Source organism: Triticum dicoccoides, chromosome 1B (assembly GCF_002162155.2).
Source record: "Triticum dicoccoides isolate Atlit2015 ecotype Zavitan chromosome 1B, WEW_v2.0, whole genome shotgun sequence".
NCBI classification, from domain to species: Eukaryota; Viridiplantae; Streptophyta; class Magnoliopsida; order Poales; family Poaceae; genus Triticum; species Triticum dicoccoides.
In genome coordinates, this window is record NC_041381.1 from 176,887,633 (window position 1) to 176,914,691 (window position 27,059).

The 27,059-nt window shown below is 42.6% G+C and overlaps 1 protein-coding gene across 2 annotated transcripts; it reads left to right on the forward strand.

The window, feature by feature from the left end:
• The first annotated feature begins 17,218 nt into the window (after positions 1-17,218).
• Positions 17,219-25,492, forward strand: LOC119326533 (kinesin-like protein KIN-13A). 2 transcript variants are annotated; one of them, XR_005158033.1, is made up of 13 exons: positions 17,219-17,401; positions 18,970-19,203; positions 19,354-19,527; positions 19,610-19,714; positions 20,451-20,528; positions 21,488-21,569; positions 21,940-22,102; positions 22,471-22,806; positions 22,909-23,127; positions 23,234-23,849; positions 23,930-23,995; positions 24,778-25,112; positions 25,223-25,492. XR_005158033.1 is itself a non-coding variant. In XM_037600171.1 (12 exons), the coding sequence occupies exons 1-12, from the start codon at positions 17,234-17,236 to the stop codon at positions 24,958-24,960; spliced, it is 2,424 nt and encodes an 807-aa protein (XP_037456068.1). In that variant the 5' UTR covers positions 17,219-17,233; the 3' UTR covers positions 24,961-25,492. The 2 variants fall into 2 exon arrangements, 1 of the variants encoding a protein (XP_037456068.1); XM_037600171.1 differs by having other exon boundaries at positions 24,778-25,492.
• The last annotated feature ends 1,567 nt before the right edge of the window (positions 25,493-27,059 follow it).

Here is a 27,059-nt window from a genome sequence, read left to right on the forward strand (position 1 = left end):
CGGATCGTTCCTTAGCCGTGTGCGGTGCCCCCCTCCACCATATTCCACCTCGGTCATATCGTCGCGGAGTTTAGGCGAAGCCCTGCGCCGGTAGAACATCACCATCGTCACCACGCCGTCATGCTGACGGAACTCATCCCCGACACTTTGCTGGAACGGAGTCTGGGGATCGTCATCGAGCTGAACGTGTGCTGAACTCGGAGATGCCGTACGTTCGGTACTTGGATCGGTCGGATCGTGAAGACGTAGGACTACATCAACCGCGTTGTCATAACGCTTCCGCTTACGGTCTACGAGGGTACGTGGACAACACTCTCCCCTCTCGTTGCTATGCCATCACCATGATCTTGCGTGTACGTAGGAATTTTTTTTGAAATTACTACGTTCCCCAACAGCCTTCGGGTGTGATTTTGCCTTGTTGGAGGCGCCATCGAGGGGATCCGACACCTCTTCCTACTTCGAGTTCTTGTCTCCCGGTGAAAACCATGTGTAATGGTGGCGCCATTGGCGTGATTACTTTATTGAAAGCATTGCCTTGGAGTCAAGTTGGATGGGAGCACTTGGTAGTGGTGGTGCGGTGGATCTGAAGCGGGCAACATTTTGGTGTGCTTGGTGCCGTTCGTGGTGCATCCGTCTGGGCCGGTCGTTGGTCGGCAGGAGTGTGGCAGGAGCTCCCCTCGGTGACATGTTCGTCGAAGGCTATGGTGGTGGGCACTTTTTTTTTCGAAGCGGAGGCAAAATTTTTGCCTCATCGATTAATTAAGCAGAAGAGAGTTGCTCGGTTAATTAGGGAAAACCAAGCGAAAACCAGATTGCCCAGTTAATTATGGAGAACCGGGCTAAAACCCTCACAACCGCTGAGCGGCACGCATAGAAAGCCCCCGCACACCACTCCAAAGAGGGCCTTGACGAGACCGCACGCAGGCGTCATCGACATGCTTGCAGCGCCAGGCGAGTCAAGTTGGGCGCCCTCTCGGGATCGGAGAGGCACATGTTCGCTCCTCTTTCGTCGGACATGTCGTTTCTCTCCGACGACGGTGATGTCGTCTTACATGCTCGTGGCGGTCTTTTTGGCCTTTTGGTGTTTCTTGTATGTCCTGTTGTGCCCGAGCCTAGATGTGGTGTGATCTTTGTAAAGGTCTTAGCTCGGTTTACCTTAATTAACCGAGCATCGGTTTCTTTACTGCTTCTTCTAATCAATCGAAATACGCAGCTCTCCTGCGTCTATTTCAAAAAAAATGACCGAGCCAAGAGACAGCAGAAGAGAAGAACGACGGGCACAGGGCACCGGAGAAGGCGCGCATAGCAGTCGGCACTACGCCATCGAGCCTGTTGTCGCCACTCGCCGCAAACACTGTTGAAGAAGTACGGTCCGAGTCGGATACGCATCGAAGGTTGTCAGTGAGATCCTCCGCCTCGACGGCACACACCCAATGTTCCGTAGTGCTTGAACTCCCGCCGACACTTGCGTTGTACCTTGGTCGCCATGGCCGGGCCACACAGTCCCACAGAGATCGACACTGATTCCCGTTGAAGGGTCGTCCGTCACGGCATCAGATGTCTCGTTTGGTGCTGGCGATGCAAACCGGTGACGGCGTTGGAGGGACTCGTTTGGTCCCACGTAGCTGTCCTCCCCGAGCTGTGATGGCAGGCGCACAGGGCGGTCCTTGCTGCTGGCCAACTGCCATGGCGGGGGCCGTGGGCCGTGCTGTTAGATCGTATGGTACATGGAATGAGCGTTTTTGGTTCGCTGATGATCAGTACACCAGCAGCAGGCCTAGCAGCCTATGTCATGCATCGGATTAGAACGACCAACCTGGCACGTAAAATTTCATGAAATTTCATGGTTAGCTCGTGGTTAGTTTTGGCCAACTTTTCTTAACATAGTACTCACCCATATGAACGAACACATACGCATCATGTCTCTATGAGCACCTTTGAGAGACTTAGCCAGCATATAATTTTGAGATTGACAAAGTCGTCATAGACGTATTCGTAGTCGATGGAGTCGTCTCCCACTGAACACACATCACCGGAATGCCGGGATAAATTCAGAAAAATGCGAGCATCAGTGTAAGTCTATGACTTGAACCCTATTGAGTTGTGGATACCACTGTCATCCTAATCATCCAATCACAGGTTAGTGATCAACCTAACATGTAAAAGTTCATGATTAGTTCGTCGCACAGAACTTGGTCGGGCTCTTAGTAAAATGTCATTAATTTAGAACGACTAAATTACCATTCGGCATGAATGATGAGTTATATAAAAAACAATAGGACGACTAAATTGTTGTCTTGTTTTTTTTACCAAACTTAATTTGACCACCAACACATGCGTTTCTCTCTAAAAAAAACACATACGCGTACACACAACCTATAAAAATGAACGCACGAATCATTTAAGGATTGATAAAATCGTGACTTGTACCTTAATTACATGATATCATCTTCAATAAAAGGATAATCTTATTTGGCAAAGTACATGTGCATCAAAAAAAGAATTTAATACTGATGGGTTGGGCCACATAACCCGTGTTTTACCCTATGAGTTCTCCTTTTTCACATATATCTCTAATTCGGTCATCCCAACAGAGATGCTAAGATGGAGTAAATGTCGCAGCAGTGGAATAAGTCTCTTGGACCTATGATGTTCGCTTCTTCGCTGGCAGCGGGTTTGCAGGGGCATTGGTCCCATGGATCTGATGCGGCCACATCTATTGGATGTTGTATTGGTGTCGATGGTGGCAGCTAGAATAATTGAACCTAGTGTTGAATATGGGCAAGCGTCGAGGTGGTACAGGAGTGTCCCCTCTCTTCATCGCACCTCGTATGGATGTTCTTGCTTCATGTTGGTGGTTCCGCGACGTATCTTCAGTAACTTATTCATGGGGCATGTCCCCGGTTGATGTCCTTCTCGCCTGGCGGGTTTATATTTGCGGTTTATGCAGCATATGGTGCGTGTGTTATCCTATCCTATATTTCTAAGAGACTCATCCCACTATCCTATTCATCTTGTGCAACCTATCCACATAAGTGGCCCATCCACATGAGTGTTCTTGCCGCCTTACTTTTCTATTTTGAGCGGAGTCTTTCCAGTTCATTGCATGTTGTTTCCTTCGCGAGTAAACTAGCAAGCACATGCATCCCATTACTCTAGCCTACATGCATCCCATTATTGTTTGCCCACCAAATCCATGGGAGACAACATATATAGGAAACTAATGAAAGCATACACGACCAACATTTTGTGTCGTCTTCTCCCCTTCCTATTCCAATCTCATGCATATCTCTTCCCCTTTACTGCATCTTCTCTTGTCCTTGGTATATCCATAGGGTCAATTGTTGGAGAACGCAGTAATTTCAAAAAATTTCCTACGCACACGCAAGATCATGGTGATGGCATAGCAACGAGAGGGGAGAGTGTTCGTCCACGTACCCTCGTAGACCGTAAGCGGAAGCGTTATGACAACGCGGTTGATGTAGTCGTACGTCTTCACGATCCGACCGATCCAAGCACCGAACGTACGACACCTCCGAGTTCAGCACACGTTCAGCTCGATTACGATCCCCGGGCTCCGATCCAGCAAAGCTTCGGGGAAGAGTTCCGTCAGCACGACGGCGTGGTGACGATGATGATGTTCTACCGGCGCAGGGCTTCGCCTAAACTCCGCGACGATATGACCGAGGTGGAATATGGTGGAGGGGGGCACCGCACATGGCTAAGGAACGATCCGTAGATCAACTTGTGTGTCTTTGGGGTGCCCCCTGCCCCCGTATATAAAGGAGGGAGGGGGGAGGCCGGCCGGCCCTTGTTGGGCGCGCCAGGAGGAGGAGTCCTCCTCCTAGTAGGAGTAGGACTCCTCCTTTCCTACTCCTACTAGGAGGGGAAGGAAGGGGGAGAGGAGGGGAAGGAAAGAGGGGGGCGCCGCCCCCCTTCCTAGTCCAATTCGGACCAGAGGGAGAGGGGGCGCGCGGCCCTTCCTGGCCGCCCCTCTCTCTTCCCACCATGGCCCATGTGGCCCATTAACTCTCCGGGGCGGTTCCGGTAACCCTCCGGCACTCCGGTTTTCTCCGAAATCACCCGGAACACTTCCGGTGTCCGAATATAGTCGTCCAATATATCAATCTTTATGTCTCGACCATTTCGAGACTGCTCGTCATGTCCGTGATCACATCCGGGACTCCGAACAAACTTCGGTACATCAAAACTTGTAAACTCATAATAAAATTGTCATCGTAACGTTAAGCGTGCGGACCCTACGGGTTCGAGAACTATGTAGACATGACCTAGAACTATTCTCGGTGAATAACCAATAGCGGAACCTGGATGCCCATATTGGTTCCTACATATTCTACGAAGATCTTTATCGGTCAAACCGCATAACAACATATGTTGTTCCCTTTGTCATCGGTATGTTACTTGCCCGAGATTTGATCGTCGGTATCCAATACGTAGTTCAATCTCGTTACCGGCAAGTCTCTTTACTCGTTCTGTAACACATCATCTTATAACTAACTCATTAGTTACAATGATTGCAAGGCTTACGTGATGAGTATTACCGAGAGGGCCCAGAGATACCTCTCCGACAATCGGAGTGACAAAACCTAATCTTGAATCATGCCAACCCAACATGCACCTTCGGAAACACCTGTAGAGCACCTTTATAATCACCTAGTTACGTTGTGACGTTTGGTAGCACACAAAGTGTTCTTTCGGTAAACGTGAGTTGCACAATCTCATAGTTGCAGGAACTTTGTATAAGTCATGAAGAAAGCAATAGCAACATACTAAACGATCAAGTGCTAGGCTAACGGAATGAGTCATGTCAATCACATCATTCTCCTAATGATGTGATCCCATTAATCAAATGACAACACATGTCTATGGTTAGGAAACATAACCATCTTTGATTAATGAGCTAGTCAAGTAGAGGCATACTAGTGACTATATGTTTGTCTATGTATTCACACATGTATCATGTTTCCGGTTAATACAATTCTAGCATGAATAATAAACATTTATCATGATATGAGGAAATAAATAATAACTTTATTATTGCCTCTAGGGCATATTTCCTTCAGTCTCCCACTTGCACTAGAGTCAATAATCTAGTTCACATCGCTATGTGATTTAACACCAATATTCACATCTGCATGTGATTAATACCCATAGTTCACATCATCATGTGATCAACACCCAAAGGGTTTACTAGAGTCAATAATCTAGTTCACATCGCTATGTGATTAACACCCAAAAGAGTACTAAGGTATGATCATGTTTTGCTCGTGAGAGAAGCTTAGTCAACGGGTCTGTCATATTCAGAGCCGTATGTATTTCGCAAATATTCTATGTCCACAATGCTCTGCACGGAGCTACTCTAGCTAATTGCTTCCACTTTCAATATGTATCCAGATTGAGACTTAGAGTCATCTGGATTGGTGTAAAAGCTTGCATCGTTGTAACTTTTACGACGGGCTCTTTTATCACCTCCATAATCGAGAAATGTCTCCTTAGTCCTCACTAAGGATATTCTTGACCCATGTCTAGTGATCTACTTATTAGATCAAAATTGTATTCCTTTGCCAAACATAGAGCAAGGTATACAATAGGTCTGGTTCACAGCATAGCATACTTTATAGAACCTATGACTGAGGCATAGGGAATGACTTTTCATTCTCTTTCTATTTTCTGCAATGGTCGGGTCTTGAGTCTTACTCAACTTCACACCTTGTAACACAGGTAAGAACTCCTTCTTTGACTGTTCCATTTTGAACTATTTCAAAAATTTATCAAGGTATGTACTCATTGAAAAATCTTATCAAGCGTCTTGATCTATCTATATAGATCTTGATGCTCAATGTGTAAGCAGCTTCACCAAGGTCTTGCTTTGAAAAACTCTTATTCAAGTATCCTTTCATGCTATCCAGAATTTCCATATCATTTCCAATTAACAATATGTCATCCACATATAATATTAGAAATGCTACAGAGCTCCCACTCACTTTCTTGTAAATACAGGCTTCTTCAAAAGTCTGTATAAAATCATATGCTTTGATCAACTCATCAAAGCATATATTCCAACTCCGAGATGCTTGCACCAGTCCATAGATGGATCGCTGGAGCTTGCACAATTTGTTAGCACCTTTAGGATTGACAAAACCTTTTGTTTGCATCATATACAACTCTTCTTTAAGAAAACCATTAAGGAATGCAGTTTTGTTTATCCATTTGCCAGATTTCATAAAATGCGGCAATTGCTAACATGATTCAGACAGACTTAAGCATAGATATGAGTGAAAAACTCTCATCGTAGTCAACATCTTGAACTTGTCGAAAACCTTTTTGCGACAATTCTAGCTTTGTAGATAGTAACACTATCAGCGTCCGTCTTCCTCTTGAAGATCCATTTATTTAACATGGCTTGCTGATCATCGAGCAAGTCAATCAAAGTCCATACTTTGTTCTCATACATGGATCCCATCTCAGGTTTCATGGCTTCAAGCCATTTTGCGGAATCTGGGCTCATCATCACTTCCTCATAGTTCGTAGGTTCATCATGGTCTAGTAACATGACTTTCAGAACATGATTACCGTACCACTCTGGTGCGGATCTTACTCTGGAAGACCTACGAGGTTTGGTAGCAACTTGATCTGAAGTTTCATGATCATCATCATTAACTTCCTCACTAATTGGTGTAGGAATCACTGGAACTGATTTCTGTGATGCACTACTTTCCAATAAGGGAGAAGGTACAATTACCTCATCAAGTTCTACTTTCCTCCTACTCACTTCTTTCGAGAGAAACTTCTTCTCTAGAAAGGATCCATCTTAGCAACGAATAACTTGCCTTCCGATCTGTGATAGAAGGTGTACCCAATAGTTAACTTTTGGTATTCTATGAAGACGCACTTCTCCGATTTGGGTTTGAGCTTATCAGGTTGAAACCTTTTTTCATATAAGCATCGCAACTCCAAACTTTAAGAAATGACAGCTTAGGTTTATTGCTAAACCATAGTTCATACAGTGTCGTCTCAACGGATTTAGATGATGCCCTTTTAAAAATGAATGCAGCTGTCTCTAATGCACAACCCCAAAACGATAGTGGTAAAACCGATAAGAGACATCATAGATCGCACTATATCCAATAAAGTGCGGTTACGATGTTCGGACACACCATAACGTTGTGGTGTTCCAGGTGGCGTGAGCTGTGAAACTATTCCACATTGTTTTAACTGAAGACCAAACTCGTAACTCAAATATTCGTCTCCGCGATCAGATCGTAGAAACTTTATTTTCTTGTTATGATGATTTTTCCACTTCACTCTGAAATTCTTTGAACCTTTCAATTATTTCAGACTTTATGTTTCATCAAGTAGATATACCCATATCTGCTCAAATCATTTTGTGAAGGTCAGAAAATAACGATACTTGCCACAAGCATCAACACTCATTGGATCGCATACATCGGTATGTATTATTTTCAATAAGTCAGTAGCTTGTTCCATTGTTCCGGAGAAAAGAGTTTTTAGTCATCTTGCCCAAAAGGCACGGTTCGCAAGCATCAAATGATTCATAACCAAGTGATTCCGAAAATCCATCTTTATGGAGTTTCTTCATGCGCTTTACACCGATATGACCCAAACGGCAGTGCCACAAATAAGTTGCACTATCATTATTAACGTTTCATCTTTTGGCATCAATATTATGAATATGTGTATCACTACGATCGAGATCCAACAAACTATGTTCATTGGGTGTATGACCATCGAAGGTCTTATTCATGTAAACAGAACAACAATTATTCTCTGACTTTAAATGAATAACCGTATTGCAATAAACATGATCAAATCATATTCATGCTCAACGCAAACACCAAATAACATTTATTTAGTTTCAACACTAATCCCGAAAGTATAGGGAGTGTGCGATGATGATCATATCAATCTTGGAACCACTTCCAACATACATCGTCACATCACCCTCAACTAGTTTCTGTTTATTCTGTAACTGCTGTTTCGAGTTACTAATCTTAGCAACCGAACAAGTATCAAATACTCAGGGGTTACTATAAACACTAGTAAGGTACACATCAATAACATGTATATCAAATATACCCTTGTTCACTTTGCCATCCTTCTTATCCACCAAATATTCAAGGCATTTCCGCTTCTAGTGACCATTACCTTTGCAGTATAATCACTCAGTTTCAGGCTTTGGTCCAGCTTTGGGCTTCTTCGCGGGAGTGACAACTTCCTTGTTATTCTACTTGAAGTTCCCTTTCTTTCCCTTTGCCCTTTTCTTGAAACTAGTGGTCTTGTCAATCATCAACACTTGATGCTCTTTCTTGATTTCTACCTTCGTTGATTTCAACATCACGAAGAGCTCGGAATCGTTTTCGTCATCCCTTGCATACTACAGTTCATCACAAAGTTCTACTAACTTGGTGATGGTGACTAGAGAATTCTGTCAATCACTATCTTATCTGGAAGATTAACTCCCACTTGATTCAAGTGATTGAAGTACCCAGACAATCTGAGCACATGCTTACTAGTTGAGCGATTCTCCTCCATCTTTTAGCTATAGAACTTGTTGGAGACTTCATATCTCTCAACTCGGGTATTTGCTTGAAATATTAACTTCAATTCCTGGAACATCTCGTATGGTCCATGATGTTCAAAACATCTTTGAAGTCCTGATTCTAAGCCGTTAAGCATGATGCACTAAACTATCAAGTAGTCATCATATTGAGCTAGCCAAACGTTCATAACGTCTACATCTGCTCTTGCAATAGGTCTGTCACCTAGCGGTGCATCAAGGACATAATTCTTCTGTGCAGCAATGAGGATAAACCCCAGATCACAGACCAAGTTCGCATCATTGCTACTAACATTTTTCAACATAGTTTTCTCTAGGAACACATATAAAAACATAGGGAACCAAAAACATAGGGAAGCAACAACGCGAGCTATTGATCTATAACATAATTTGCAAAATACTACCAGGACTAAGTTCATGATAAATTCAAGTTCAATTAATCATATTACTTAAGAACTCCCACTTAGACAGACATCTCTCTAGTCATCTAAGTGATCACGTGATCCAAATCAACTAAACCATAACCAATCATCACGTGAGATGGAGTAGTTTTCAATGGTGAACATCACTATGTTGATCATATCTACTATATGATTCACGCTCGACCTTTCGGTCTCCGTGTTCCGAGGCCATATCTGCATATGCTAGGCTCGTCAAGTTTATCCCGAGTATTCCGCGTGTGCAAAACTGTCTTGCACCCGTTGTAGATGGACGTAGAGCTTATCACACCCGATCATCACGTGGTGTCTGGGCACGACGAACTTTGGCAACGGTGCATACTCAGGGAGAACACTTCTTGATAATTTTAGTGAGAGATCATCTTAAAATGCTACCGTCAATCAAAGCAAGATAAGATGCATAAAGGATAAACATCACATGCAATCAATATAAGTGATATGATATGGCCATCATCATCTTGTGCTTGTGATCTCCATCTCCGAAGCACGGTCATGATCACCATCGTCACCGGCGCGACACCTTGATCTTCATCGTAGCATCGTTGTCGTCTCGCCAACTATTGCTTCTACGACTACCGCTACCGCTTAGTGATAAAGTAAAGCAATTACAGGGCGTTTGCATTTCATACAATAAAGCGACAACCATATGGCTCCTGCCAGTTGCCGATAACTTCGGTTACAAAACATGATCATCTCATACAATAAAATATAGCATCACGTCTTGACCATATTACATCACAACATGCCCTGCAAAAACAAGTTAGACGTCCTCTACTTTGTTGTTGCAAGTTTTACGTGGCTGCTACGGGCTTAGCAAGAACCGTTTTTACCTACACATCAAAAACCACAACGATAGTTTGTCAAGTTGGTGCTGTTTTAACCTTCGCAAGGACCGGACGTAGCCACACTCGATTCAGCTAAAGTGAGAGAGACAGACACCCGCCGGTCACCTTTAAGCAACAAGTGCTCGTAGCGGTGAAACCAGTCTCGCGTAAGCGTACGCGTAATGTCGGTCCGGGCCGCTTCATCTCACAATACCGCCGAACCAAAGTATGACATGCTGGTAAGCAGTATGACTTATATCGCCCACAACTCACTTGTGTTCTACTCGTGCATATGACATCTACGCATAAAACCAGGCTCGGATGCCACTGTTGGAGAACGCAGTAATTTCAAAAAATTTCCTACGCACACGCAAGATCATGGTGATGGCATAGCAACGAGAGGGGAGAGTGTTCGTCCATGTACCCTCGTAGACCGTAAGTGGAAGCGTTATGACAACGCGGTTGATGTGGTCGTACATCTTCACGATCCGACCGATCCAAGCACCAAACGTACGGCACCTCCGAGTTTAGCACACGTTCAGCTCGATGACGATCCCCGGGCTCCGATCCAGCAAAGCTTCGGGGAAGAGTTCCGTCAGAATGACGGCGTGGTGACGATGATGATGTTCTACCGGCGCAGGGCTTCGCCTAAACTCCGCGACGATATGACCGAGGTGGAATATGGTGGAGGGGGGCACCGCACACGGCTAAGGAACGATCCGTAGATCAACTTGTGTGTCTTTGGGGTGCCCCCTGCCCCCGTATATAAAGGAGGGAGGGGGGAGGCCGGCCGGCCCTTGTTGGGCGCGCCAGGAGGAGGAGTCCTCCTCCTAGTAGGAGTAGGACTCCTCCTTTCCTACTCCTACTAGGAGGGGAAGGAAGGGGGAGAGGAGGGGAAGGAAAGAGGGGGGCGCCGCCCCCCCTTCCTAGTCCAATTCGGACCAGAGGGAGAGGGGGCGCGCGGCCCTTCCTGGCCGCCCCTCTCTCTTCCCACCAAGGCCCATGTGGCCCATTAACTCTCCGAGGGGGGGGGGTCCGGTAACCCTCCGACACTCCGGTTTTCTCCGAAATCACCCGGAACACTTCCGGTGTCCGAATATAGTCGTCCAATATATCAATCTTTATGTCTCGACCATTTCGAGACTCCTCGTCATGTCTGTGATCACATTCGGGACTCCGAACAAACTTCGGTACATCAAAACTTGTAAACTCATAATAAAACTGTCATCGTAACGTTAAGTGTGCGGACCCTACGGGTTCGAGAACTATGTAGACATGACCTAGAACTATTCTCGGTCAATAACCAATAGCGGAACCTGGATGCCCATATTGGTTCCTACATATTCTACGAAGATCTTTATCGGTCAAACCGCATAACAACATACGTTGTTCCCTTTGTCATCGGTATGTTACTTGCCCGAGATTTGACCGTCGGTATCCAATACCTAGTTCAATCTCGTTACCGGCAAGTCTCTTTACTCGTTCTGTAACACATCATCTTATAACTAACTCATTAGTTACAATGCTTCCAAGGCTTAGGTGATGAGTATTACCGAGAGGGCCCAGAGATACCTCTCCAACAATCGGAGTGACAAAACCTAATCTTGAATTATGCCAACCCAACATGCACCTTCGGAAACACCTGTAGAGCACCTTTATAATCACCCAGTTACATTGTGACGTTTGGTAGCACACTAAGTGTTCTTCCGGTAAACGTGAGTTGCACAATCTCATAGTTGCAGGAACTTTGTATAAGTCATGAAGAAAGCAATAGCAACATACTAAACGATCAAGTGCTAGGCTAACGGAATGGGTCATGTCAATCACATCATTCTCCTAATGATGTGATCCCATTAATCAAATGACAACACATGTCTATGGTTAGGAAACATAACCATCTTTGATTAATGAGCTAGTCAAGTAGAGGCATACTAGTGACTATATGTTTGTCTATGTATTCACACATGTATCATGTTTCCGGTTAATACAATTCTAGCATGAATAATAAACATTTATCATGATATGAGAAAATAAATAATAACTTTATTATTGCCTCTAGGGCATATTTCCTTCATGAATCTCATATGTAATCTCGTATTCCAACATATGTGAATTATGCGATTAGGATATGGCATAAGTAATCTCATATGACTTACAAAAATATTAATTTATGTAAAGACACTAAGAACAGGGATTTCGAAATGGGGACGCTATGAATGGAAATGTACAAATTTTCATGTTGAAATACTATGTGTACTTCAGATCTGCGAAGAATGAATGGTGCAGACATCAATAGGTAAATCAATCTTCATCTATTATACTTTCGATCTGCAAAGAATGAAAATTAAGCACGAATATTAGCCAATGTAATAGCTTTCTATGCTTGATAGTGAGTGATGGAGCGCTATTGTTGACAATAAGAATAGAATGAATCATGCCATCGAAGCAAAAGAGTATCAATCATTTTCTCTTTTCCCTTGAAGTGAGTTATAATTTATTTTGTCTCAAAAGTCTAGGTTGAAAAGAGCATGAGAACTTATAGATAGATAAGCACCAAGATCCAAATTATCAAGTTGCAGCCAGAATTTGTTTGCAACTGATAAATTCAACTAATTTTTTTATAACATCAGGCAAACAATAAAAAGAATGATAATTCGTATGGCTTAGGATATCAAACACGATGAATCTTTTTAGACCTCAAACAATGAGTGTATTATGAATTTCTATTTCAAGAAATGAAAATTGGGCACAAATAACATGGAGTCAGGCAATCAAATACTACACAAATTTTACAGATTCTCCTGATTTGAGCTGTGGCGCTTAATTCCCATATATCCTAATCATCTTCCTTATGATCCTTCGTTGTTATACCAACGGAAGCTTATCCCTACATTATAGTAGGATAACATGATACTAACTGAGTCACAAAGAAGCCATTTCTATGTATGTGTGAGAGCAAAAGTATTTACTTAAAATAATATCACGCCTGGATTCATAACATGGATACTTGAGCAGAAGAGGATAGGTAGATCAATGACCCAACAAGGCTTAGTGAACGGAGATGAGCGGCAAATGGAAAAAATATATAAAATAAAAGGGTTAAAACTTAAACAGAGTATATACCATAGCATAGATAACATGTGCTGCTGCTGATGACATGTTCAATTGTATCTATCTTGCTCGAGAAAGCAGCGAAATGATTTATGTTCATACATTTGCTTGCACTTTGTTTCAACATTCAAAGAACAGAACCACTTTCTATATCTTCTGCTGTGCTGGCACAACATACAGAGGATCAAATGCTAGAAAATGTGAAGTCAGTCATAAGGATTTATATTAAACCTTCTTTACTCCTCTAGAAATGAACTTCTCATGAATGTAGGCCTGAACATACTGAATCTTTCCATATACCTGAATATTGCATTTCATACTTTAATCTTCTGAGATTCTAAGAAGCACAAAAATGCAATACATGGTCAGCAATGGTAACAGATCGACACCTTTGAAGAAAATCAAGGAAAAATGTCCCTCTCATATCATTACCAAACTCTGTCAAAAATAGGAGCCTACATTATATACCTTTAAAGAAACATTTTTTTTGAAAAGGAGGCTTACCTCCGGCCTCTGCATCAATTGATGCATGCAACCATATTATTAAAATCAAAACAAGGTCTTAAATTCCACGGAGACTCAAAATCTGAGCAAGAAAGATAAACAAATCTGTAAAACGCCACACCCAGCGAGAAAGGGCCACATTCGGCTATAAAAAATAGGCTACGATGCCTACACACCTAGCCTATTATTAGATCGCCATCCAAATCGGCTGAAGATAGCCCGTGCTACCGTCTCCCATCGGCTGCACCCAATAACCATAAGCTCCCTGTAGTCTGCATGAGTGAGTAACAACCACATACGGATCCAGGCTGTAGCTCTGTAGATAACCTACACAAAATTAGTGAATTTTGTCCCATTAAAAATCATATCATTTCGAGTGTTCCATATAGCCCATAATAGTGCACATATCCCTATTCGAATATGTTTAGCTGTGTGTATGTCTACTCCATTAAGCCACGTCCCAAATAACGTGTTTATACTCATTGGAGGATTAACGTTAAAAGTTATATGAATGGATCGCCATAACAGTTTTGCAAGTGGACATTCGAGAAAGAGGTGTTTAATTGTCTCATTTTGATCACAAAAACAACCTCTAGGTTGACCGACCCAATTCCTTTTCATCAGATTATCTTTGGTCAAAATGACTCCTTTGTGGACAAACCATATAAAGATCTTGATGCGGAGTGGAATTTTAATCTTCCATATGTGCAAAGACCTCGACAAAGGCCCGAAATCAATTAAGTCCAAATACATGGATTTGACAGAGAATACTCCATTCGTGGTTAACTTCCAACTAATTGTATCCGCCTGATCTGAAAGTTGAGCATCCATCAACCTACGTACCAGGTGTAACCAAGCATTTCAACGTTCCCCTACAAGAGATCTCCTAAATTGGATATTAAGTGGTACTGAGTTTAATATTGTGGCGATATAAACTTCCTTACATTGCACAATATTATATAGAGAAACATATCCCACTGGACTTTGTCTATATGCTGTATCTACAATGTTTAACACAAGATCTAATTGTGGTCTAATTGTCCTACAACTTACCTCAAATGGATGGATGCGTAAGGGAAGGTATTACAGCAGCCGACTCCACTTCCTTTGCCTAGTACTCCTCCACAACGGCTGCATATAGACAGAGATAGGAAACACAGAAAACTCATTCACGCATTGGGTTGCAACAAATCAGATCCGGAGACACCTCTACTGACTGCCAAAGGGCCCAAGGGAGAGGCCTCCCCCCATATACAACAACCAAACAGAGTATCCACATGAAAGTCCACATGCTCGCCATGACCATCACACCCATGCTGCCGCTCGCCTTCTCTGCTCGAGCCACCGAAGAAGGAGAATCCCGCAGCAGAGGACAGGAACTGAATCGGATTTCAGTGCGTCGGCCTGGGACAATCCCCACAACTAAAGAAGAATCAAGCCTTCGCATTGATTACAGCTCACCGGAATAGCAAAGATCGACGAACAACTGTAAACCAAGTCCCCACACAATGGCCTATAACCTTAGCACCATTGCTCCCTGGGTCGCCACCATGGTACCCGACGCACCTCCCGACGGCGAGATCCTCCAGCGGAACTCCGGTCAACCGGATCCGCAACAGTCCCCTGGCCCCTCGCCGATGCCGCCAATGACGCCAAGCCGAAGGGAAAGAGCTATGATAAACCTTCTTCCTTGCGCCACAGTATTCATCTCCCCGATGAAAGCTTCCGGGCACACCACAACCGCTAAGGGCATGTACAATGGTTCTATCTTAGGAGTGTCACGTAGGATAAATGATGAGTTGAAGGAAAGAGAACTCATAAGAAAAGACTTGTCTTCTCTTATTTAAGAGAATACCATAAATGATCTCTTAGCACAATATGTCTCACCACGTTTTTAGGAATTGCTAGTTATTGAAGATAAGGCTAAGAGATGACCCATTGTAGACTCTTTTTTTGTCATCTTTAGATTACATGCAAAAATTAAGATAAGACTATCTTATCAACCATTGTACATGCCCTAAGCCTATGTACACCACAGAGGGAAGATCGGGGGTCCCCAGCCCTTCCGGTAGCCGGAGTTGCAGTCAGAAGCGGGGGCGACTGCCTTGTCGCCTGCCCTTCCGACTGGCTGATTAGCCGGGAGGACTGCTTTGTCCCCCGCCCTTCACCCTCTATCTACTCACCGGGAGGGGAAACGGACATATATAGGATTTATTGTACGAGTGGAACCAGGGGTGCCATTAAAGTTTTTTCTCTATATGTATTGCCGTTGAAGCGGTGCCACATCAGCTCATGCTTCTGATCAGTCACACATGTAAGCTAATAGTGATACGATGACGTGGCCGACTTGCTGATGTGGATTGCGTGCATGTCAAGAGAAATACCATAGTGGGGATGAACTATTTAGGTATTATAGATAATCATACAATGATAACATGTATTTTAGCCCTACTTTGTACATTATTAATCTAAATATTCATGCCTATATAACCAAATCTTATCAAATTATATTGCAAACATTTCTACATCAACACGCGAGGTATCATCTAGTTACTCAAGAGCATGGTGCAGTCTTTGCACTCGCTCCTTTATGATGATAGTTCGTCTGACGGTGCAGTCAACGATGTTTTTCTTATTGGCTAATAAGATGGAGTTAAAAGACTTTGAGAACTACAATGTTTTTCTTATTTCTTATTTGAGTGTGTATTCCTTGAGATTTGTCAGGTATAATGAAATGCGAGTGATGTTTCCTCTAAAAAATGTCTCATGCTATGTTATAAAACCTTAGTTAGTGTCGAGACAACGATGGTATTCCATAGCATTTTTTCACACTATGCATCATCGTTCAAAGGTACTTCGTACTATTATTTATATACTATGTAGCATTATTTTCAAAGGTAGCCTCAAACCGAAGTATTGCTTATCTTTTGCTCTCAATAGATATAGTGATAAGCTGGACAATATACATTTTGGTGTATGAAAGTAACATTCTACCTATTTAACCATACAACTTTGTTTATTAACTTTTGAAATGTGCCTTTTGCTATCTTTACAACCGCATTTTCGCACAATAAATCGTTAACACGGTTTGCGATTTTGTGCCTTATAGCGTTGTTCGGCTCTCGAGTCCCAATCACTACAAGATGCTAGGTGTTACCACCACAATCGACCTTGCTATCATGCTAATCACCAACCGCTAATGACACTTTGGTGTATAACATAAAACATAGCCGGCCATCCTCTTTCCAGATGCACATATCATTATCATACAAAAAATTACTTGACCAAGCAAAGAAAAGTAAATATATTTCTCTTGCTTGCCAAATGGAAAAAACCTCCTTTTTTAAATTGCACAAAGCTCCATTTCGGAGCCACCTCTTCCCTCTCCTTTTAACACTCTCTCTCCCCCATCGGCTCCTGAAAAAAAAAGAACGGAGAGAGAAAAGGAAATAAAAAAGCGAAGGAGGGCTGCCAGGTAGCCAGCCAGCTTCCCCTCTCCTCTCTTCCCCCAATTCGCCCTCAAATCCGCCGCCCCGCATTTCCCGAGCCCCCCCCGCAGATCTGGGACCCGACCCCGCCGGATCGCCGCGCCGCTGCGGGACTCGCGCGATCCGATCCCGCCGCACCCAGCCGCCAAGTTGGCGCCGCAGCGGAGGTCGCAGCGCCTCGCCGGCGGCGGCGCGGGGTCCGCCGCCGCCGCCGCGGGTGCCGGAGGGGCGTCCGCGCAGGCCGCCGACATGGGGGACTCGAGCGACGCCGTCATGGCGCGGTGGCTGCAGTCCGCGGGGCTGCAGCACCTCGCGGCTTCGTCGGCGGGCCCCGCCGGGGACCAGCGCGGCGCCGGCGTGGGGGGCCTTGGAGGCGGCGCCGGAGGAGCGGGCATGCTTCCGAGTCTGCTCATGCAGGTGAGGTTTCTCGGTCGAAATGTATGATCTAACCTAGTTCTTCGGTTGCCGGATTGGGAAGATGCCGTCTGGTGCGTTCCAGTGTTGTACCGTGGCTTCCCGATTGCTTGTAGAAATTGATCGACGGAACCTTGTGATTCAGGGGTTGCGCCGAATAGATTGGATTGACTTGGTTTCTGGTAGAATTTATTGGCTACTGGCTTGTGATATCTTAAGCTGCATTATCCGATCAGTGCAGTAAGAGTATACCCGCGAAAGGCCATGGTTCGCAAGATCGATACGCTGGGAATGGTGCTCATCAAGTTCCATCTGTTTGATGAAGGGCCATCATGTAGCTGGGGAGGGAGTGTGGATTGATTCAGGGGCAAACTGGCGTGAACCCAATAAAAAAGGGAGCTAGCATCTCTTACTAATTATTATACTGGATAGGTGCATCAGCTTACTTCATTTCCAATATTCTATGGATTTGTAGTGCTTGAAGTTTACACAAATTTGATGTAAAGGTGTGCATAGTTGAAATGGGCTATTATTTTTTTGTTCTGGATGATGGTCACATTGCCTTTGAAGTTCATGCTCATATTGGTAGAATAATCTGAAAAAAGTTGTTCATACACAATCGTTGAATTGTTGTCTGATGTTGGTTGGATGAGGAACTGCACTTTTTTTCTTCTCGAATTCAGATTGTAGATGCCATCTTTTGCACTGACCTAACTGGATCATGTCCTTCTCGGACTTCCATTTCACCCGTGTGGTAGTTTAGGTTCCTAGGGAGCTAAGCTAAACATGAAGGACATGTGTTTCGTTTTTATGCAGATGGATGCCAAATTTAAATTAGGAAGTTAACTTTGAGCCTGATCAGTTTTCTTTAAATGCCCTGACCTTGGCATCAATTAATAGTTATTAGTCATGTGCGATGAGATCTTCTTTTTTGAACTACAACAGTTTGCTTCAAGTTTTGCATGCCACGAGGACTTTACTAATTATAGTTTTCCTATAGTTTTACAGATAGTGAAATGGGTATTATTTTTTTGTTCTTGATGATGGTCACATGCCATAAGCATACATCTCTTACCTGGTGCCTTTGAAGTTCATGCTCCTATAGGTGGAATAATCTGAGAAAACATGTTCATACACAATTCTTGAATTGTTGTCTGAGGAACTGCAGTTTTTTTTGTCTCGAATTTAGATTGTAGATGCCATCTTTTGCACTGACCTAACTGGATTATGTCCTTCTCGGACTTCCATTTGACCCGTGTGGTAGTTTAGGTTCCTAGGGAGCTAAGCTAAACATGAAGGACATATGTTTCGTTTTTATGCAGATGGATGTCAAATTTAAATTAGGAAGTTAACTTTGAGCCTGATCAATTTTCTTTAAATGCCCTGACCCTGGCATCAATCGTTGTTAGTCATGCACGTTGAAATCTCCTTTTTTCAACTACAACAGTTTGCTTCAAGTATTGCATGCCATGAGGACTTTACTAATTATAGTTTTCCTATTGATAGCCCTCACCAATGCGAAATGCTGTCAACATGTGCGATTGCAAACCTTACATTTTGTTATTTGGCAGGGCTATGGACCACAGTCAGTTGAAGAGAAACAAAGGCTATATATGCTGCTGAGGAACTTGAATTTTAACGGAGAATCTTTGCCTGCATCAGTCTCTGAGCCCTATACACCAACTGCTCAGAAATTTGGCAGTGGGACTTCCGCAGAGGGTCTGTATTCACCTGAACTTAGAGGTGAACTTGGAGCTGGTCTTCTGGATCTCCATGCTATGGATGACACTGGACTTCTTTCTGAGGTATGTCTCCAAGTCTTGTCTGCAAAGTGCGCATTTGCTATCTTAGTTAACATCCGTGAGTTAATGGCAGTTCGTACTTTATGTTGATTCATGTGGTTTGGAAATGTCTTCATGCAGTCCATTTCAGCTTATTGTGTTTCCTTCTTACAGGATGTAGATTCAGAACCATTTGAGCCTTCACCCTTTATGCCAAAGGAAATTGATGATGATGAGGATGATATGATAACAGGAAACCAGCTAGGTCCAGCTGATAACTATAATGCAGTGACGAGTGAAAAGGAGATCAATACTAGAGAAAATAATGTAGCGAAGATCAAAGTTGTGGTATGATAATCTTTTTAGGTTGTTGTTTGTGATTTGTCAACACTAAACAGATATACCTGACTTTGTTTAACAATATATTCAGGTAAGAAAGAGGCCCCTGAACAGAAAAGAGTTATCTCGAAAGGAAGATGATGCTGTAGCTGTGCATGATTCATCTTCTTTGACAGTTTATGAACCTAAGCTGAAGGTATGCACTGTCTGTCTTCAGGAAGTTTTATTATGCCTGCATTATTATTACTTCTATTTTTATTTAACCTTTAATAGTTTACTCCATAAAAATCAATTTATTTTATTTTTTGAATGTCTGTAACGCATTAGAGGGCTGGCATATGAACACAAGAGGGATTAGCATGCTCTTGTAAATTTCCATATCCTACTCATTTGCTGGCGATCCTATTTCACCTTTTTGTTTGAATCTGAAAGTGCCAATTGATATAACCTTTCTTCATAACCACTACAGCATAGCTACCAGATAGTTGTGTTGCTTCCCAATGATGCTAGCATGCATTTTGTGATAACATTAGCTGTTTCTTCTTTGCAATGGGCAGGTAAAGTTAAGTTTGTTTCAGTTATGTCACAAGTTCTACTGTAATAGTGACTTAACTCGCATGTTGGATGTACTCTACTGCTTCAAAGTGGCAGATTCTTCAGAAAAAATGGAATCGAACCCACATTCCAGATTCAGGGTGCTTAAAAATGGTTATTCAGAAGATAATTGTAATAAAATATCACAATTAACTGAAATCCTATTAGTTCCCGTTTATCTGCTGTGTTTATATTTGTTTCTGCAAAGTAGTGTTTAATTCCTTGTTGGGATGGCCATAAATTAACATGACTATAAACTTCCAAGAATTGAAGTGCTCCTGGTAATTGTTTTCATGGTCTTCCTTTTATGTACATTAACATCTTATTTCTACTGGAAGGTCGACTTGACAGCTTATGTGGAGCAGCATGAATTTTGTTTTGACGCTGTCCTGGATGAGGATGTTTCTAATGACGAGGTATTACTTTTTCTCTTGTTTGAGTGCCATTTCGTAATATAATTATTCTCAAAAAATATTCTTTCTCTGGCATTAAAAACTGCATATTCTATAAATTGCTTCATCAAATTCAGTTTTTGCTTCTATTGTTTTGAACTTGGGGCAGAGCTGGTAATTGGTGACAAGTTAGCTTGACACATGGGGGTTTCTTGAACATATGATGGTTTGGCAGTTGTTGAAGAAAAACAGACGGCGTTTGAAAATTCGCGTGGGGCAGCTGCCGAGGCTGCCCCACCCCCAGTACACCCCTGAACTTGGGTATATGAGGAAAGTGCTGCGAGCCTATCAGCCCGCGAGTACGAATTACCCTGTCATTTATAACTAAGACATTGGATTATTTTTTTGTCGAGAGAATGTAAGATATGGCCAAAGCAGCCTTGACTGCTCTATCCCCATATTCGATTGCTGAAGCAGCAACATGACTGTTGACACAAGTTTATTAGCCTATATGCCCATATGGCCATACCTCTCTTTGCTCAGTTGCTCTTCATTGTGTCAGCTCGATTCCCACATATTGTTCTCCAACTCTGCTCAAATCACTTGCTCACCAACCAATGTGTCTTGACTGTACAACATTCTGTTACTGCTCATCACCATTATTTGTGTGCCTTGGCCCGCCACACCAGTGCTTGCATGCCCACTTGTTTGGCAGCTGCAGCTCTGCTTGAATTATTTTGAGCAAATTTGTTCAGAGCATGGTTGATCACTGTGTTACTCGGCTACTCTGCAGTTATGCATCTTCATTATCCATCCAACTTCGGAATGGCAATTAGCTGGTGCTAAATTTGGGACTACCAATTTCCAGTTTACATAGTTGTACCATCATTTCTACACAATGCTATTCTTATTCTCCATCATAGTCAATGTGGTGTACACTACATTTTCAGTAAATTGATTTACCTTTTGAATTCTCTGGACAGGTGTATCGCGAGACAGTGGAACCCATTATACCAATAATATTCCAGAGAACCAAAGCAACATGTTTTGCTTATGGACAAACAGGTTGGGCAATAGTGTTTTTTGCTGAAAGCTATACATACATATTGTATTTCTTTAAGCACAAAGAGTCATGGTTTCTGTGATTTCAATAGTGTGTAAAGTATTGTTTCTCTTCCAAATGCTACTTTTTTTTGTCAATTTTCAGTAGGCTCATGCAAAAGAGCACAATTCTTTTGCAAATAATTGTAGTATTGAGAACTGGGGATCCCAAACTTCTGAAATAGCTCACTGTCTACTATTTTCCCTTTGGTTGACTTCTGTACTGTAGCTCTGATGTGATTAACTGAAAGGAAACTAAACACTTTTCTTTAGCCGTCTAGATTGTGTACTAGCTCCCCTTGTGATGTTCCTAATCATTCCGGTTCATGAGCAGGTAGTGGGAAGACATACACAATGCAACCTTTGCCTCTGAGGGCTGCTCAAGACATGATTCGTCTTTTGAATCAACCTGTCTACCGGAATCAAAATTTTAAGCTGTGGCTCAGCTACTTCGAGATATACGGTGGGAAACTCTATGATCTTCTATCAGACAGAAGGTTGGATGTTGTGCACTTGCCTATTGCCTTTTTCTTTCCTGGGGCTGGTAATGGATGCATGCACATACTAACATTAAGCATTTCATTGATAAATCCATATTTAGGAGTCAAAATGTTGGGTAGTCTTTTTGATAAGTTGCATTTGTTGTGTTCTATATTTGCTCGCTACTTCTGAAATAATGGCAGTGCCTTTTGGTTTAAAAATTGAATCTCAGAGCCATATTTCTGTTTGGAGTTTGGAACATTTATCATATGAGATTTACTGCTGCTCTGTGGACATCTAGCCTGGACTTGGATTTTGTGATCGGGACAATACTTTTGAAGGATTTAGTTAAACTGAAAATTCTCACCATTTTTTTCTTTTGTAGACACTTACTGATGAGGGAGGATGGCAAGAAACAAGTTTGCATAGTCGGTCTGCAGGAATTTGAGGTTTCTGATGTCCAGGTTGTCAGGGAATATATTGAGAGGGGAAATGCAGCAAGGAGCACAGGGTCTACAGGGGCCAATGAAGAGTCATCGAGGTCACATGCCATTCTGCAACTGGCTGTGAAGAAGCATATTATAGTAACTGAAACTAGGAGACAAAGGGACAGGGATGCCAATGAAGCTAAAAACACAAAGGCAGTGGGAAAAATATCTTTTATTGATCTTGCTGGAAGCGAACGTGGCGCTGATACAACAGATAATGATAGGCAGACAAGGTGTTATTTTTGCCCCCAGATTCATTTGCCTATTATATTTCCAAACATTAACCTGGTACAGTTACATAATTTATTGACATGTATCTGTTATTATCATATCAGAATTGAAGGTGCAGAGATAAACAAGAGCCTCCTTGCTCTGAAGGAATGCATCCGGGCCCTTGACAATGATCAGATACACATTCCTTTCAGAGGAAGCAAGCTCACAGAGGTTCTCCGTGACTCATTTGTTGGCAACTCTAGGACGGTGATGATTTCTTGCATTTCTCCCAATGCAGGTTCATGTGAACACACGTTAAATACATTGAGATATGCCGATAGGTAATAGCATGAAACATACTTCGTAAAGTCCAATTCACATGTGGTAAATCATCATTTTAGACTGCTTCTGGCTATTAATTCAGTAAATTTGCTGATCAATTGACAGGGTTAAAAGTCTTTCAAAGGGTGGCAACACAAGAAAGGAGCAGTCTACTGCACCAACTATTCCTTCCATGAGGGAGTCTTCATCTGCTCCATCCTATCCTTTATCTGTTGAGGCTGAAGAAGTACCCAACCAGATCCAGGAGAAGAGACCTGTCGATATATCTAGGAGAGGCGCTGAAAATTTTACCTCCAACTCTTCGATGGAGCCTGACAGGAATAACTTTAGTATGATCCCAAGTTATTCTAATAGAGGAAAAGAGGAAAACGGTGCATCTGGTTTGAATGATAGGGAGAGGGTTGATTTTAGTTCTGGCCGAACTGTTTACAACAGTAAAGCACAGTTAATTCAGAATTCAGCAAATGCACAAGAGGATGAAAAGGTTACCAGAGTCTCACCTCCCAGGAGGAAGGTCATAAGGGAAGACAAATCTGAAAAGCAGAACTACATGAAAAAGGATAGTGGAATCGAGGCAAGTCGGCCTGGATATAAGGTTCAGCAGGTAAGGCAGTTGCAACAGCAGCAACGACCAACATCTGCTTCAGCTTCTCAGGTTTCGTCAAGGCAATCTGAAAAAGAAAGTTCATGCGATGATGTGGAGATAGATGCCATTCTTGAGGTAAACAATATTTTGCTGGTATTTCTGTCTTATTTATCCTGAATGGAACTTGTGGTGTAAATCTTTATTTTGTATATTAGGAAGAGGAGGCCCTCATTGCAGCTCACAGGAAGGAAATCGAGAATACAATGGAGATCGTGCGCGAAGTAAGTTCCAGTTCATGTGCTGAGTAATTTTCTGTTATTGTTTAATTCATGCTCTTTAGATCCTTGCTAAGGTTCCTACCATCTTATGATGTAAGGATACATACATTAATGTACTCCTATGATAAAGATGGTGCCATATCTAGCACTTACAATTCCAATCATTCTAGAGAGAACTAGTTTTATTAGCTCTAATCTTAGCCCCTCTTCGGAAAAGAAAAGAAACTTGAGTAATCCTGTAGGGGCTTAAAAAATTATTAAACCTTACAGTCTTAGTGGCATACCTTGTAATCAGTACTCACCTGCTTACGATCACCATGGTTTGATCGGAACTTCTGAAGTTGAAAGTAGGTTGTCTTCTTGATCCTCCGACAGTCGTTTAATGTTTGAGAACTTCTGTTATCTTTAATCATGCTCGGACAGTATTAAGTGCGTTAGCATGCTGATAGTAGCCGTTCTGTCTGCAAATAACCGTTTCAAGGCTTGTGCCAGTACTCTCTTTGTGTACATGAAACTTACCCATTTCATTCAGTTCAGTGTTGGTGCTCCCTTACACCATTAGTCATTTAGGATATCAGGTATCCAGATTACTTGGATACTCTAAAGCATAAGTCAAATGTTGTGCTCATACACGCACAAATATTTCTAACTTTGTATATCAATAATCCTAGACTTGCGCACCTAATCATACGGGACCGGCCTACGGGGAGTGTGTGCCCTTTTCTAGCCCCCCCACGTTTAAATTGTGCCATGCTGCTATAAACTGAGTGCACATTTTTTTTCAGGAGATGAACCTTTTGGCAGAAGTTGACCAACCAGGCAGCCTTATTGACGACTATGTGACACAATTGAGCTTTCTTCTGTCACGCAAGGCTGCAGGCTTGGTCAGCCTCCAAGCGCGCCTTTCAAGGTTTCAACAGCGCCTCAAAGAGCAGGAGATCCTTAGCCGTAAGAAATCATCCAGATAGCTGGTCATCGCTCATTGACTCCGGCCTTTTGCCTGCTCAGTAAATTTACAGGAGCTTGACCGCATTTCTTGAGATGTTTCTCTTCTGTGGTCTCCTGTAATGTTGGACCTGAGCAAGGAGCTAAAGAAGACACCGCATTGGCTCAGGACTGGGTGAGTTGACTGGTTGATGCCATTTCGTACTCGGTTGTCAGGTTTGATCACTAGTTTGTGAGTAGTCCTTCTCACAGTTTGGCTGCACGGGCTTGTTTTTTTTCCGGCAGATACATGGCTTGCTCTCAATGCCGTTTTCCTTTGTATGAGGAGACGTCCGACGTAACTGTTTGCAGATATGGATGGGTTGATTTTTGGCAGCGGCTCCTGTACTATTGTGGACACACATACATTATTGTTGTATTCTTTACTGATATTGTTTTCGTCGACAAATGAAAATGTGTGTTTGTGTGTGTGTGGCAAGGACTTGAAAGTTTTCTCCCCATTGTGCCCAGTGAAAATTTCAGACAGGTATGATTATGAATGTTTGTGACTAGTGATCTGCGAAGTGTGCACAACTGAATTTGAGTTGTCATTTGTGTTCTTGTGAGTTAGCGCATCACAAAATAATGCTCTTGTATCTGGCTTTGTACATTAGATCTGCAAGCCTCTCATCTCATTTCCTATGACTTCCATATTCCTATGATTTTCTTACCCTATAAACCAAAGGAGGCCTAGAATACAAGAGGCCCCCTTACTGAAAATGTCATATTCATATGATTTCCTACCCTATGAACCAAAGGAGATCTAGAATGCTAGAGGCCACCTTACTGAAAATGAGGTTAAGCATGCCATCTTTGACTCGTGCTAGTGGTTGGGGTGCCACTTGGTGGCGCCTCTTGAGGCGGGATTTTGGGCACTAATCATGCTAGGGTATTAGTTAATGTCTATGTATGACATGATTCTTACTTCAGCAAGAAGGCATGCAGTTTAAAAGAGCGATAGTTGCATGGTGGTTGTTAAAAATACAAGACATGGCAATAAAACTGTAACAGTAAGAGTGTTGAAAAAGCAGAGCAAGCATAGAAGTTTCATGCATGTGTATCTCTTTTGGTGATTCTACAGAGCATAAAATGCCAAATTTAAAGAGTCCGAGAGCACATATATCCTTCGGCATAAAATTGTTGTCTTCTTGCAAGTTAGGGATATGATCGACCAGTTGATCTCATATTTCTGAAGTAAGGTTGAGGTGAAGAATGTCTTCAGTCTGTGAAAGAGATGCAGTCTACATACTTGCGAAGGTGTAAATCCACCATTGAATTCTTCACGAGTAGGTCATTTCCGTGTTAGCATTCCAGAAGAACAAGTATAGACATCGCCCTTGGTTGAGATTTCACTGCCCATGTCATACTCTGCAATAATATTTTGAAACATAAATTTCATCAGACAAAATATGAAACATGCTACCAACTTTAAATATTTGCACGGTGCTTAAAGAAAATTTTAACTCCTATGCTTTTCCCAGCAAGCTTGCGAGTTAAAATTTTCTTTACTACAAAACCTAATGGTGAAGTTATATGTGAATAAAATATTATGACAATTGAGTTAAAACTTCTGATTTCTTTGCCTATTATTTTAGCAAGCTTAAGAATTAAATCTGCAACAATCTCACAACAAAAATAGGGTATCTTACAGGTCATACACTCGCATAGTAATAGTATGTAAACAAGGATTGCTAGTCATAGTATGAGAACAAATTGTAAAGAAAAAAGATGGACCACCAAAAATCAAATTACCCCACTTAAATGTCAGGACCCCGACTCAATGCCACATAGATCTAGCATGTAACCCTTCATATCACTTTGCGGCCTCACGCACGGTATTCCCACAGTGTCGCCTTACCTTTACCCGGGACCGTTTGCGCCTTTTGGCACACGTATATGACAGTGTCGCTAGCATCCATATGATAAGGAGCCCGGGCTGACATGGCTAGTCGTAAACCCAAAGTGGCACAGACTTACAGGGACAGGCATCCATGACCCAGCATCGAACGTGTCGGTCATCAGCGAGTGAATCCAGGCTGTAGCACTGGGCTAGCAGGACTCCGGTGAACCGGGCTGTAGCGGG

Excerpts from the sequence above, each read along its gene's own strand:
- LOC119326533 (XM_037600171.1), top strand. The coding sequence starts at position 17,234 with ATGGGGGACTCGAGCGACGCCGTCATGGCGCGGTGGCTGCAGTCCGCG. Across the intron at positions 19,204-19,353 it reads ACACTGGACTTCTTTCTGAG|GATGTAGATTCAGAACCATT; the intron begins GTATGTCTCCAA and ends TCCTTCTTACAG. Across the intron at positions 19,715-20,450 it reads TTTATGAACCTAAGCTGAAG|GTCGACTTGACAGCTTATGT; the intron begins GTATGCACTGTC and ends TTCTACTGGAAG.